Source organism: Cnephaeus nilssonii, assembly GCF_951640355.1.
Source record: "Cnephaeus nilssonii genome assembly, chromosome: 13".
In the NCBI taxonomy this organism is placed as follows: Eukaryota; Metazoa; Chordata; class Mammalia; order Chiroptera; family Vespertilionidae; genus Cnephaeus; species Cnephaeus nilssonii.
The window spans coordinates 36,671,372-36,687,424 of NC_137084.1; the positions used below are offsets into that span (position 1 = coordinate 36,671,372).

Consider the following 16,053-nt stretch of genomic DNA (forward strand, 5'->3'; position numbering starts at 1 on the left):
CCTATGAAAATAATGAGACATGCCTGGAAAGATTTATAAAATGCCATGATTAACCCGACATTAGTTATTTTAAAAACTATAAACACCTTACTCAACCAGCAATAAGGGATTGGCTAAGTTATGATACTTTTGTATACCTATATGATGTTATAATATGTTATAATATTGGTCCTCAAAAATAATTTCCTTCAAAATAGGAAAGTAAATGAGAAAATGTAGATGTTATAGAATGTGGAGAAAAACAGAACTCATAGCTGTGTATGTATGTTCCCTTTTATATAAATACTAGAGGCCCAATGCACGAAGATTCATGCAGGAATGGGCCTTCCTTTCCCTGGTTGCTGGCACCGCCTTTGCTCTGGCCAGAGCTGCCTTTCTCCTCAGTCCCAGAGCCGCCTTTCTGCCTTTCCACGCTGCTCAGAGGCGCTGAGCGGCTGGAGTGGTGCGGAACGCCTGCATCATCGCCATGACGACAACGCAAGCGTCCTGCCCCGCCTCCGGCCGCTCAGTGCCAGCGTATGCAAATCAACCCGCCAGCTTTGTTGGGTTAATTTGCATACTCACTCCTGATTGGCTGGTGGGCATTGCAAAGGTACAGTCAATTAGCATGTTACTCTTTTATTAGGTAGATTACATACATTCAGAAATAAATGCTGCAAGGAAAGGTTGCATGTTAAAGAACTTAGTTTTTAGGAAAAAAAAGAACTCAGTTTTTATTTCATTTTTCTTCTAAAATTTGTCTACCATGAATTTATATTAATATAAAATAATATCCATAAGGTGATTGGTAAAGATAATTCAGTGAGAAGATAGTTCCTAGAGATACAGAGACTTGAATTTTAGTCCTGCCTTTGTTACATACTAGCTATATGATCTTAACATCTCATAGCATTGGTTTCATCATGTGTAAATGAATCTTGTAGGATATATATATATATATATATATATATATATATATATATATATATATATATTAGAGGCCCGGTGCATGAAATTCGTGCACAGGGGTGTGTGTCCCTCAGCCCAGCTTGCACCCTCCAATCTGGGACCCCTCGAGGGATGTGCGACTGCCCGTTTAGGCCCGATCCCGGTAGGGCAGTAGGACATCCCTCTCACAATCCAGGACTGCTGGCTCCCAACTGCTTGCCTGCCTGCCTTCCTGATTGCCCCTAACCGCTTCTGCCTGCCAGCCTGATCACCCCCTAACCACTCCCCTACCAACCTGATTGATGCCTAACTGCTCCCTTGCCAGCCTGTTAGCCCCTAACTGTCCTCCCCTGCAGGCCTGGGTCCCCACCAACTTCCCTTCCCTGCAGGCCTGGGTCCCCCCCAACTGCCCTTCCCTGCAGGCCTGGGCACCCCTAAGTGCCCTCCCCTGCTGGCCTGATCGCTCACAACTGCCCTCCCTTGCAGGCCTGGTCCCTCCCAACTGCTCACCCCTGCTGGCCATCTTGTGGTGACCATCTTGTGTCCACATGGGGGCAGCCATCTTTGACCACATGGGAAAGCCATCTTGTGTGTTAAGAGTGATGGTCAGTTTGCATATTACTCTTTTATTAGATAGGATATATATATATGATGGAATATTGGAGGTTTGTTTGCAGATGAGTGGTTTATTTGGCAGATGATTTTTTTCATACATTTGGACAACTAAAGAAACATGTAAACAATGTTGGTATTTGTAATGCATTAATGTGTGGAGTCTAGTAGTGTCTGTCAGTTCTAACTTTGCAAACTTGAAGTATCATTTGTTTTTAGGGTAGCCAAGGTCTTATAGAAAACTGAAGCTGAACAAAGACAGATAACATCCCGAAAAGGAATCTCCATATTCCCAGATATGCTGTAAATTTTTTATGAGCCTGTTTTGTGTGAAATCATGAGATTCAGGTAGATGGGAGTAGTCATAAACAGAAGTTGTTTGCACAGACACATGTATGTTTGAAAACAATATAATTTGTCATGGTGTTCACAGATAATATCACCCCAAATAGATGTATTTCCTCAGTGACTTGAAAAAGAAGGGCAAAGTGTAGGTGAATAAGTTATGACAGTCAATTCTAAACACTTTTGCACCTGTGATAGCATTTTTCTCCCCGTTTGCCAATGAAGACACTGGGGAGCATAAAATCCTGTTTTTATCCTGTTTGTTTAATGCTTATCATTCTGCTTACTATCTTTTAGTGACTACTCTGTTTCCAGCTGTCTAAACATTCTCTTACATTCCTGTCAGAAATGTGACTTGAGCTCAGGTTCAAGAGTTGTTGTGTCCACTCCCTCATTGTTTATTACTTCCTCAGCATACTTTTAGTTAAGATTTGAAATGATTTAATCAGCTAGCATTTTTATAGTTCAAGTCTGTCTAAATCCTATGAGTACATCTCATTAAATAGTGAGAACATCTCCTGATACCCTAAATTCTATTATTACTTAATCTTATGATACAGTGATTTTGAAAGGTAGACATTTAACTGACATTTTCATCCTTTGAGGAACCTATGTGTAGACTCAATTTTAAGAGCTATCATTTATTTTCTGGATATTTGTGTTAATATTCTCATTTGAGAATACAGCATCAAAATTTCCTATGGAGTATGATTACAATCATACTTTTGTGTAGAGTATAAAAGAATTCCTTTCTATAACTGTAATTTAAGTATCAAATAAGGGATCTCATGTAACCAGTGTCTAGCTGATGACTATCTTGACAGCCTCTTTGTGAAAAATTTAGTGAAAAATATCTGACCAAGCTTACCATGAATTACCATTACTATCTTAGTTGTGGTCACATTAAGTTTAGTTTTGAAGAAGTACTTACTGAATCTGAAAAATGATCTGTGGAATTTCCCAAAAGTTTTACTGTTAGACTTTTTTAAAAAATCAGAATTTAAGAGAATCCCTGTTATATTGTATACTTAGGGAAATGAGGCCACTTAAGTAACTAAGGAGGTCTTACTATCTAGAATCAAATTCTCCTTGTGGATGCTATGTGTTTACTAGAGACCCGATGCATGAAGATTCATATAAGTATGGGCCTTCCTTCCCCTGGCTGCCGGCACCACCTTCACTCCGGCCGGAGCCACCTTTCCACCTTCCCACGCTGCCCAGAGGCCCAGAGTGGCTGGGGTGTTGTGGAACACCTGCGCCATCACCATGGCGATGATGCAAGCGCCCCATCCCCGGCCGCTCGGCGCCTGCATATGCAAATTAACCTGCCATCTTTGTTGGGTTAATTTACATACTCACTCCTGATTGGCTGGTGGGCGTTGTGAAGGTACAGTCAATTTGCATCTTTCTCTTCTATTAATGTAGATTATTTTCTGCTAGAAGAGGGAATATTCTTCTTTTTTTCAGTTTTTTTTTTTAAATTTTATTTTATTGTTTAAAGTATTACATATAGTAAGTACATATATCTAACCCCCCCATAGGCTTTTTTTAATAAACAAGGGACATCTTTAATTTCTACATAAAAATTAGCCAATAAAATGTGTTTCAGTAAGCTGTAAATTTATAGATATAGATGAAGGTCTTCAGAAATGTTAAGAGTGACTGTTACCCAGAGAACATTCTACAATATTTTATGTTTGAGAGATCATTTAAATTTGTCACAAAATTGCTATGGGCATTTTTGGCTATTCTGTAATTTTAAATTATATTTTATGTTTTTGTAAACCATTTGAGAAAATTGAGTACATTAAGAGTTGCTTTTTCCAGTTTTAAGCAGCAAAATATCTGATTACTTATCTAAGTGATAGATTTATGTGCTTGTAAAAGTTATTTTATTTGTGAACTCTGTGGCTGGTACCCTTGATTTGAGAAGTCTGTATATTTTATAGAATTGGAACTAACATAGAGAGATTTATTTTCATCCTTATTGAAAACCTACATAGTTTTATTTAAATTTTGTGAAATACCTTTTTTACCATTTTCAAAGCCTAATGAGCAGCTAATAATAATGAATGACGACCTCTAAGAGAATAAGGTTATTTGCTATTAATTTACAGAGTGGATTCACTTTGTTTCAGAAGAGTCTTTGGTTGTACAGGTGACTTGATGATGCAGGCTGTATAAGTCATTATATTATTTTACAACCCAAGCACAGACACCTGTTTCCTGATTTTGAAATTGATTGAAACTCATTTTAGAAAAATATATTTAACTCAGGAAAGACATTTGTTGAGAGAAAGAAGATTTTGAAAGAAACTTCTGGGTTTTGTTGTAACCTGATAAAACTCCCCAGTTCTACCAGGCTTATACCTTTCTGCTACCCAAGTAGCTTAAGCCAAGGCTAGTTACAAGTTAACACATATTTCCCTGGAATAACAGGTTTCATACTTTTGGGTCTCTCAACTTATTGATGATCCTTAAGGAGTTTTGTTCATGTAGTTTTATCTATTCATTTATGTATTAGAAATTACAACTAGAAAAATGTAAAGCAATTTATTCATTTAAGAATAACAATAAACCAGTGCACATTAAATAGCATATTTTTATGAAAAAAACTATAATTTTCAAAACAAAAAAGAGGGAAAAGAGTGCTATTGTTTTTTATTTTTGTACATATCATTAATACTGGCTTAATAAAAGACAGCTGGCTTCTTATACCTGCTTCTGTTTTCAAGCTCTTGCCGTATTTTGTTTTGGTTAAAGTATATGAAGAAAATCAGGTCTCACAAATATGTACTTGGATAGAGAGGAGTATTATTTTAATAACCTTTTCAGATAATTATGGGACTCTTATTTGAATACCACACCAAAATTTAATAAATCGTCATTTCTTAAAGGTTAGTTGTAGTGTGGAATCTGTAAACACATCAGCAAACTTTTTATACTTTGTTACATTAAAATCTATTGGTCTAGTAGAATTTTTCATTCTGCAGAGAAGTTGTGAATGTAATTAACATATCTCTCCAAATGTAGGAAATCATCCAAATTTCACCTTTTGGATGTCTTTCTAGATTGAGTAAACGAGGCAATGAAAGGAGAGACAGGTTTTGGAAAAATTTGGTACAGAATGAGAAAGTTGTATAGATATGATGATAGAAACAGAGATTGGAACCAAGGAGGTAATAATCATAGTAATCTATCATTTACTTCATTGAATTATATGCCAGAGGCCATTCTGACTGAGCACTTCGCATATGTCAATTTATGTAAGCTTTCCAAGATTAGTAGCAGGTAAGTACTAATATTCTACCTTTTATAAATGAGGAAACTGAGGCACTGAGAGATTAAATAAATTATGCCAGATTATGCAGTTATTAAGCAGAGTATCAGAAAATAATATGGCATAGAACGCTGCTATATTGTGAGCTCATTACAGTTGCTGTTTTATCTCTTAAACAATACTGCTAATCATGATATCTTTTCTTCTTCAAGATATCTTTGTAAAAAAGATTTTGCTTCTTAGAGCAGTTTGAGATTCACAGCAAAATTGAACAGAAAGGATGTAGAATTCCCATACACTTCCTACTCCCACACAGCTTGCCACACTGTCAGTATTCCCCACACAGTGGTATATTTGTTACAGTCGATTGGTGAATCTACATTGATTTGATACATCATTGTCACCGAAGTCCATAGTTTATATTAGAATTCACTCTTGTGTTGTATCCACTGTTACAGAATCGTACAGAATAGTTTCACTGCCCTAAAAGTCCTGTGTTCTATCTATTCTCTACCACCCCCTCCCCCAGGCAACTACTAATATTTCTACTATCTACATAGTTTTGCATTTTCCATGATGTCATATAGTTGAAATCATACCATATATAGCCTTTTTAAATTGGGGTCTTTCACTTAGTAATATGCATTTAAGGTTTCTCCATGCCTTCTTGCGTCTTGATAGTTTATTTCTTTTTAATGTTGAATAATATTTGTGTGGATGTGCCACAGTTTATTTTTCCAGTTCCTGTTGCTTCACATCCTTGACAATTTAGTATTGTCAGTGTTTTGGATTTCAGCCATTACCATAGGTGTGTAATAGTATTTTGTTTTTATTTACAATTTCTTAATGACTTATGATGTTGGACATCTTTTCATATGCTTATTGCCTTCTATAAATCTTCTTTGCTGAGGTGTCTGTTCAGAGTTTTTACCCTTTTCTAAAATTGGGTTGTTCATTTTCTTATTATTGAGTTTTAAGAATTCTTTGTATATTTTAAATAATAATACATTATCAGATATGTCTATTGCAAATATTTTCTCCCAGCCCTTGGCTTGTCTTCTTGTTTTCTTGGCAGTTTCTTTCACAGAGCATAAGTTTGTAATTTTAATGAAGTCTAGCTTATCAATGATGATTTCATCGTTCATGCTTTTGGTGTCATAATCTAAAAAGTCATTTGAACAGAGTCATATAGATTTTCTCCTATGTAATCTGCTGTGAGTTTTATAGTTTTGCGTTTTACATTTTGGTGATACACTTTGAGTTAATTTTTGTGAAGGGTGTAAAATCTGTGTCTAGATTTATTTTCTTGTATATAAATTATCTAGTTGGTCCAGTACCATTTGTTGAAAAGATTGCTTATCTTTTCTCTACTGCATTGTCTTTGCTTCTTTATCAAGTTTGGTTGATTGTATTTGTATGGTTTGTTTCTGGGCTCTCCATTCTGTGTGATTGATTTATTTGTCTCTCTTTTTTCCCCCACCAATACCACACAGCCTTACTTATTGTAGCTTTATGGTAAGTCTTGAAGTTGGATAGTGCCATTCTTCTGACTTTGTTCTCTTCTTTCAGGATTGTGTTGGCCATCTTGGGTCTTTTGCCTCTCCCTGTAAGCTTTAAAATCAGGTTGTCAATACCCATAAAATGACTTCCTAGGATTTTGTTTTGGGATTGCATTTGACAATATTGTGTTCCTATCCATGAACATGGAATCTCTCTAATTAGTTCTTTTATTTTCATCAAAGTTTTGTAGTTTTCCACATATAGATCTTTTATTTATTTTGTTAGATTTATATTTTATTTCTTGAGGTGCTAATGTATTTCATTTTATTTTAGGGGGGTGCTAATATAAACGGTATTGTATTTTTTTAAATATATTTTTATTGATTTTAGAGAGGAAGGGAGAGGGGGAGAGAGAGAGAAACATCATTGATGAGAATCATTGATTGGCTGCCTCCTGCACACCCCACGCTGGGAATCAAGCCTGCAACCCAGACATGTGCCCTTGACTGGAATCAAACCTGGGAACATTTAGTCCGTAGGCCGACACTCTATCCACTGAGCCAAGCCAGCCAGGATGCATTTTTAATTTCAAATAACACTTGTTCATTGTTGGGTATGTAGGAAAGCAGTTGACTTTTGTATATTAACCTTGTAAACTGGAACCTTGCTATAATTGCTTATTACTTCCATATTACTTCCATGTCAATTACTTTTTGTTGACCTTTTCAGATTTTATACACATACAATCATGTCATCTGAGAACAAAGATAGTTACATTTCCTTCTTTCTAATCTGTACATTAAAGTTAAGAAACTTCCCTGTATTCTTAGTGTGCTGAGAGTTTCTATCATTAATAGGTGTTGAATTTTTTAAATGCTTTTTCTGCATCTATTGATGTGATCATGTGCTTGGAGGGGGTTAGCTTCTTGATGTGAATAGTTGGTTTTTATTTATTTGAATACTAGAGGCCAGTGCACGAAATTCGTGCACGGGGGTGGGGTGTCCCTCAGCCCGGCCTGCAACCTCTCCAGTCTGGGACATCCCTCTCACAATCCAGGACCGCTGGCTCCTAACCACTCACCTGCCTGCCTGCCTGATTGCCCCTAACCACTTCTGCCTGCCAGCCTGGTCGCCCCCTAACCGCTCCCCTGCTGGCCTGATTGCCCCCAACTGCCCTCCCCTGTCGGCCCGATTGTTCCCAACTACCCCCCCCTGCCGGCCTGATGGCCCCCAACTGCCCTCCCTGCTGGCCAGATCGCCCCCAACTGCCCTCCCCTGCCAACCTGGTCTCCCCCAACTGCCCTCCCCTGCAGGCCTGGTCGCCCCCAACGGCCCTCCCCTGCAGGCCTGGTTGCCGCCAACTGCCCTCCCCTGCAGGCCTGGTCGCCCCCAATTGCCCTCCCCTGCAGGCCTGGGCACCCCTAACTGCCCTCCTGTGCCGGCCATTTTGGTGAGGGCAGCCATCTTGTGGCGGTGTTGCGCGAGGGCATGACGCCACCTAGGCTTTTATATTTTTATTGATTCCAGAGAGAAAGGGAGAGGGAGAGAGAGACAGAATCATCAATGATGAGAGAGAATCATTGATCAGCTACCTCCTTCACACCCACACTGGGGACTGAGCCTACAACCCAGGCATGTGCCCTGACCTGGATGACCTCCTGGTTCATAGGTCGATGCTCAAGCTAGGTTGAGCCACACTGGCCAGGCTAGTTGGTTTTTAAATGTTGAACCACCTTGCATACCTAGAATAAATCCTAATTGGTTGTGGTATGTAATTTTTTCATAGAGTGTTGGATTTGACTTGCAAGTATTTTGAAGATTTTTTGCATCTATGTTCATGAGAAATATTGGTCTGTTTTTTTCCTGTAATTTATTTTCCTGGTTTTTGTATTTAGGGTAATGCTGGATTCATAGAATGAGTTAGAAAGGTATTTCCCTTGCTTCTGCCTTCTGGAAGAGTTTGTATAGATTGGTCTAATTTCTTCCTCAGATATTTGGTAGAATTATCAGTAAACGCATTTGGGCCTGATACTTTGTCTTAGATGGTTATTAATTATTGAATCAATTTCTTTAAAAAAATATTTTATTGATTTTTTTACAGAGAAGAAGGGAGAGGGATAGAGAGCTAGAAACATCGATGAGAGAGAAACATCGATCAGCTGCCTCCCGCACACCTCCTACGGGGGATGTGCCCGCAACCAAGGTACATGCCCTTGACCGGAATTGAACCTGGGACCTTTCAGTCCACAGGGCGACGCTCTATCCACAGAGCCAAACCAGTTATGGCTGAATCAATTTCTTTAATAGATATTGGCTTATTCAGATTATCTATTTCTTCTTTTGTAAATTTTATCAGATTATGTCTTTCATCTAGGTTATCAAATTTGTGGGCATGAGGTTATGCATAATATTTCTTTACTATTTTAAAAAAATATTCATGGGATCATTTTTGATAGTAGTAATTTGTATCTACTCTTTTTCTTAGCTTGGCTAGTGTCTGGTCAATTTTATTGATCTTTTCAAAGAACCAGCTATAGGTTTTATTGATTTTTCTGTTTTGAATTTCCGTTATCTATTTCATTAATTTCTGCTCTAGTTTAAAAAAAATTTTTTTTTCTTTTTGCTTACTTTGGATTTAATTTGCTCTTTTTTCTAGTTTCCTAAGGTAGAATCTTAGATCAGTTTTCTTTTTTAATATATACATTCAATGCTATAAATTTCCCTCTAAGCACTGCTTTTGCTGAAGCCCACAAATGTTGATAAGTTGTATTTTTATTTTCATTTAGTTCAAAATATTTTAAAATTTCTTCTGAGATTTTGCTTTTATCCATGTGTTATTTAGGAGTGTGTTGTTTAATCTCTAAGTATTTTTCAGCTATCTTTCTGTTACTGATTTCTAATTTACGTCTGTGGTCTGAGAATGTACATTGTATAATTTCTATTCTTTTTAATATGTTAAAGGGTATTTTATAGCCCAAAATGTGGTCTGTCTTGATGAACAAGATATCTCTTTTATTGTACTGAATTGAAGTCGCTTAGGTTAATGAAGACATTTAAAAATAATTCTGTTTTCCATCAGTGACAGAGACTTGGCACTTTATCTTCAACTTACTTTATGATCTGTTCCAACGGGGGAAAGTCTCTCATTTTGGTGCTTTGTTCCTATGTGTGCCATCCTAGGTCTGAGTAGCATCTGTGGAATATCTAGGCTGTTCTCAAAAAATGTAAATGCACATTAGTTAAAGTATTTTACATAATGAATCTGTATATTTTTAAATTTTTATATTGGTTGAGGTATTGTCACAGCAGCTGGAAATTTTTAAAATTTTGGGGACATTTAACATTTCTCAGAGATCTGTAAATAATAAATTTTCATTATAATACTTTTAAAATATGACAATATTTTTCTATCCCATTTAGTTTTGTCAGCCCAGTGGGTGGCAGCTGTCCAGAGAGAGGAAGCAGCCAACGTTTTTTGTGGTGGTCCTGACAGATATTGACTCAGATCGACATTACTGCTCGTGCCTAACCTTCTATGAGGCGGAGATCAATCTTCAGGTATGACAACTTTTCTAGCCAAAGTATAGTCAAAAGGACTACATCTAGGATTTTGTTTATGCCATATTTGTTAGAACTGCAGCTTGAGTTCTTTGGGCTACTTTTAAAAGAATGCATTACTATACTGTTGAGAGCAACAACAACAATTACATCTAAGTTTGTTCTCTTTTAAATAAAAATCACCATCTGAATGCTTCTTAGAACAGCATATGTGTGAATTTAAGAAGTTTTGTATCCTCTCATGGTGAACTTGCCGTTTTCCTTATCAGTCCTTCTCCTGAGGGGATCTTTCACAGAATATATATAGAGTATTTAATCAGAATATCTATAGATTACTTATCACAATTCTTGATATTATTTTTGAGGAATCTAAGTAAATATACCTCATTATGATTAGTGGTGGTAGTAGCAAGATGGTGGAACTGAAATTTATAAGCTACAATTATAGAAATTGAAAATCCTTGATTTTTCAGTGTATTAATTGGGGTTCTTAGTTTCAGGCAACTGGATATATATCCTCTATGCAAGAAAGAATTTATGACAACGTATTGGGCAGCTTATGTAATTTCATGGCTGAAGAGTAAACAAGAAATGAATTCTGGGTACTAGGAACTGCCTAGCTTGGGGCTGTTGTAGTAGAAACCCCTACCTTGTACCATTTGGCACTTATGATTCTGGGCATTAGGCAATATAATTTTCATGATAGGTGCCCTGAAAACCCATGTGCAGCATGTTCTCAAATTGTTGATTTCTTCTTTAAGTCTCATACGGGTTGACTCCTTGAGAAAGTCAGATTGCATGCAAATCCCACTCCTCTGAAAAGGAATGAAGAAAATATTTTTCTTATGGTTATTTGTTTTGCTTTCAAGGCTCGGTAATACAAGAAAGAGTTTGTAATTATAAAAGAATTTGGAGGATATTGAGAGAGTAAATTTGCATTTTTGCTGTACTGTCTACTATATACAAATGAATGAGTATTACCACCAGGGAAAAAGGTTGGCTTTCTTTCTGAAATGGCCTCACAAAGGAGCATTTGTTGTTTTGGTTACTTTAATTAAATTCCAAGATATGAGTTTTCTAGATGTAGAAATCTGATTTCTACAAGGGGAGACAAATCACTTTTCGTGATGCAGAATTACATTATCCAAGTTAATTAGACTGATCTATTAAAACCAGCATGCTAGTTTATTAATTTACAATGATAAGTTAAAAGGTTATATAGAACAAGCATCATCAACACATTCTCTTCTTGTCAGATCTTTGTGTGAAGCTGTATCAAAATCAGAAGCATTTTGATTGTGGAATCAAACTAAGGAATAGTTAATGTCAAATATTTAACAGCTGTCAGACTAACATAATCCGTTGTTTATATTTGAAATGAAGGATTCTATGGTCAATGAACAAAGAAAAATTTTAAGTTTATGACTATAGTCATCTCTAGCCTGAATAATGTTTGGGTGGATGTTGCCAACAAATAACTAATCAAATTTCTATTTCGATCAATTCAGTCTAAATAAGAAAGAGTGTTCTCTAGTCAGAGTTTCTTTTTCCTTTTTAGGTGACCTTTTGTTTTTATCCATGTTGATCTTTAGAATTTAAGTCAGTGCTGAGAATGCAGCAGTTTCTTTTATTTTCATATTATTGAGGAGTCTCTTCACAACTTTCTAGAATTGTGTAATGAAATTAGCTGTGATTATTTAATTTCTCCCTCCTTCCTCCTTTACTATCAACCCTTCTCTCCCCCCCCCCCCCCCCCGCCACCCCCGCCACCAATAAACTGCCAGAAAAGTAATACTTTAGGAAGACAGTGTAGGGGGGTTCCAGTCCAAGAGGGTGACATAGGAAGCTCCTGAACTCACTTCCTTCCATGGACACATTGAATCTACAGCTACACATGAAGCAATTCCCACCAAAAGAAATTCAGAAATTGCTGAGCAAGTCCTATACAAGAAGCAAACAAGAAAATACCCACACTGAAATGATTAGAAAAGGCTAAGACAATGTCTCACCATAAACCCCAACCCTGGAACCATAAAAGACTCCAAATAGCCAAAGTAATCTTGAGAAAGAATAATAAAGTTGAAATCATCACACTTTGTGATTTGAGCATATATTATATAATTATAATAGTAATCAAGACAGTATGTATTGGTATAAAAATAGACACATAGGTCAGTGGAACAGAATATAGAGCCCAGAAATAAACACATGCTTATATAGTCAATTAACCTGTGACAAGGGGACCAAGAATATAGAATGGTGAAAGGATAGTCCATTCAGTAGATGGTATTGGGAAAACTGGACAGCCACATGTAAAAGAACAAAACTGGATCCCTGTCTTACACTATATACAACAATAAGTTCAAAATGGATTAAAGACTTGAATCTAAGACAAGAAACCAAATACCTGCTAAAAGAAAACTTGGGGGTAACCTTGATGAAGGTCTTTGCAAAGAATTTTCATATTTGACACTCAAAGCAAATGTCAATAGAAGCAAAAATTAGTGGGACTACTATATGAAACTATAAAGCTTCTACACAGCAAAAGAAACCAACAAAATCAAAAGGAACCTACAGAATGGGAGCAAATATTTACAAATTATCTTGGAAGGGGTTAATATCTAAAATACATGAGGAACTCATACAATAATAACAAAAAAAATCCAATTAAAAGTTGGCAATCCAATTAAAAGGCCTTGATAGACATTTTCCCAAAGAAGATACAAATGGCAACAGGTACATGAAAAGGTGTTCAATATTATCAGGGAACTGCAAATCAGGACTAAATGAGATACCATCTAATTCTTCTAGAATAGTTTTCATCAAAAAGACAAGAGATAAGTATTGGTGAGGCTGTTGGTGAAAATGTAAATTGATGCAATCACTATGGAATACATTATGGAGGTTCCTCAAAAATTTCAAATAGAACCTCCTGATTCAGCAATCTCACTTCTGATTATATATCCAGAGGAAATGAAAACAGGATATCACAGAGATATCTGTATTCCCATGTTCATTGCAGCATTATTCACAGTAGCCAAGACATGGAAACAACCTAAGTGTCTATCAACAGTTGAATGGATAATGATGTTACACACACTCATACACACACAGGAAAATTACTCAGCCACAAGAAACAAGAAAATCCTGCTATTTATGACAACATGGATGGAACTTGAGGGCATTATATTAAGTGAAATAAACCAGACAGAGAAAGATAAATTGTACATGGTATCATTTATATGTAGACTCCTAAGGGGAAATAAAGTCAAACTCATAGAAATAGAGAATAGATTGGTGGTCTCAGAGACTGAGGATTTGGGGAAATAGGGAGAGGTTGGTAAAGGAGTAGAAACTTTCAGCTATAAGAAAATTATGGTCTGAGGATCTGTAGTAAAATATGGTGACTCTAGTGATAACATGTATTGTATAATTGATGTTTGCTAAGAGAGTACTTCATAAATGTTCTCATAACAAAAGGTAAATATGTGAGGTGATGGATGTGTTAGTTAACTAGGTGGGGGAAATCCTTTTCACAATGTATCTGTATATCAAATCACCAACTCTAAATATTTTACAATTTTCTCAATTATACCTTAACTAGAGGCTCGGTGCATGAAATTCATGCACGGGGGTGTGTGTGGGGGGGGTGTCCTTCAGCCCAGCCTGCACCCTCTGCAATCTGGGATCCCTCGAGGGATGTCTGACTGCCTGTTTAGGCCCGATCTCACAATCCAGGACTGCTGGCTCCCAACCGCTCACCTGCCTGCCTGCCTGATTGCTCCTAACCACTTCTGCCTGCCAGCCTCATCATCCTCTAACCACTCCCCTGCCAGCCTGATCGACGCCTGACTGCTCCCCTACCGGCCTGATTGCCCCTAACTGCCCTCCCTTGCCAGCCTGGTCGCCCCTAAGTGCCCTCCCCTGCTGGCCTGGTTATCCCCAACTTCCCTCCCCTGCTGGCCTGGTCACCCCTAACTGCCCTCCTTTGCAGGCCTTGTCTCTTCCAACTGCCCTCCCCTGCAGGACTGGTCCCCCCCAACTGCCCTCCCCTTTAGGCCTGGTCGCCCCCAACTGCCCTCCTCTGCAGGCCCGGTCACCCCTAACTGCCCTCCTCTGCAGGCCTGACCACCTCAAACTGCCCTCCCTTGCAGGCCTGATCACCTCAAACTGCCCTCCCAACTTCCCTCCCCTGCTGGCCTGATCGCCCACAACTGCCCTCCCCTGCCGACCATCTTGTGGCAGCCATCTTGTGTCCACATGGGGGCAGCCATCTTGTGTGTTGGAGTGATGGTCAATTTGCATATTACCTCTTTCTTATATAGGATAAAGAAAAAAGCAGACAGTGTTGCAGGTGTAAAGAGGTTCTAGGAATTCTTGGATATTGTTCAAACTTTTAATATGGAAATAATTTTAAACTTACAGAAAAGGTAAAAGTATATTCCAAACATCTATATATCCTTTACCCATATTCACCTTTTTTTAACACTTTACCCCATTTTTTTATTATCATAAACTAGAGGCCCGGTGCACGAAATTCATGCACTGGGGGGAGGGGTTGTCCCTCAGCCCAACCTGCACCCTCTCCAATCTGGGACCCCTCAGGGTATGTCCGACTGCCATGTTGAAACAGGCAGTCAGACATCCCTTTCACAATCCAGGACTGCTGGCTCCCAACTACTCGCCTGCCTGCCTGATTGCCTCTAACCACTTCTGCCTGCCAGCCTGATCACCCCCTAACCACTCCTCTGCCAGCCTGATTGATGCCTAACTGTTCCCCTGCCAGCCCGATAGTCCCCAACTGCCCTCCCCTGATAGTCTGGTCACCCCCAAATGCCCTCCCCTGCATATTCCCTCTTTATTAGATAGGGATTTTTCTTTAACATATTGGACAGTGTACCTGCCGTGGTCTTGACAAACCAGTAAAAAATGTAAAACCAAACTAAAAGTGTCATAAAATAAACTCGTTAAACAGGAATTTCATGAGACCTTGGAAAGGTGATACCATGTAGTTGTTTCTTCCTTTTTTCCTTCTCTTTCTTTTTCTTGATGTTTCATCTTTTGTCCTTTCTTTCTTTTCTCCTTTTATTCATTTTCTGTCTCTAATCACTCTGCTGGGGGCAAGGGAAATTCCAAGGCTATAGGTGTGTGTGTGTGTGGGATCACTCCATGGGGGCGCAGGCCTTTTGGAGGCTGACACCCCAGGCTGCCCCAGGGAAGGGATAGCTCTTGGGGGCACAGCTCTCTCTCAGGCCTACACCCCCCCGGCTGTGGATGGGAGCTGATCACTGGGGCGGGGGGAGGGGATAGGTGGTTGCGGGCGCCTCCCAGGCCCACAGCCCAGGCTGAGGCTAGGAGAAGATCGCGCGCAGCGGTGGGGGGTAGGGAGAGGGAAGGGATGGGGGAGAGAGCGCAGCCGCTGCCCAGGCCACTGCTAGGGTCACTGCTGGGAGCGGATTGTGAGGGGTGCACCACCTCCCAGGCCTATGGCCCAGGTTGCAGCTGGGAGCTGATCACGCCAGGGGTGCACGGCCGCCTCCCAGGCCACTGCCCAGGTCGCCACTGGGACCTGATCACACCAGGGTGTGCGCCACCTCCAAGGTCTACGGCCCAGATCGGGGCTGGGAGCGGATCGGGGGGGGGGGGGGGGGGCGTCACCTTCCAGGCCAACAGCCCAGGTTACAGGTGGGGGCTGATTGTGCTAGGGGTGTGCGGCTGCCTCCTAGGCCACTGCCCGGGTCGCGGCTGGGAGCTGATCGCGCCGGGGGTGCACGCCGCCTCCCAGGCCTACTGCCCAGGTCCCGGCTGGGAGCTGATCGCGCCGGGGGTGT

The 16,053-nt window shown here is 39.4% G+C and overlaps 1 protein-coding gene across 3 annotated transcripts in view; it reads left to right on the forward strand.

The window, feature by feature from the left end:
• SBF2 (SET binding factor 2) overlaps nucleotides 1-16,053 on the forward strand; it is a 369,973-nt gene that overhangs the window by 142,096 nt on the left and 211,824 nt on the right. For all 3 annotated transcript variants that reach the window (XM_079788328.1, XM_079788326.1, XM_079788327.1), the window contains exon 3: nucleotides 10,085-10,222. In XM_079788328.1, the coding sequence (XP_079644454.1) occupies nucleotides 10,085-10,222 (138 nt within the window). The remainder of the gene's footprint in view (nucleotides 1-10,084; nucleotides 10,223-16,053) is intronic.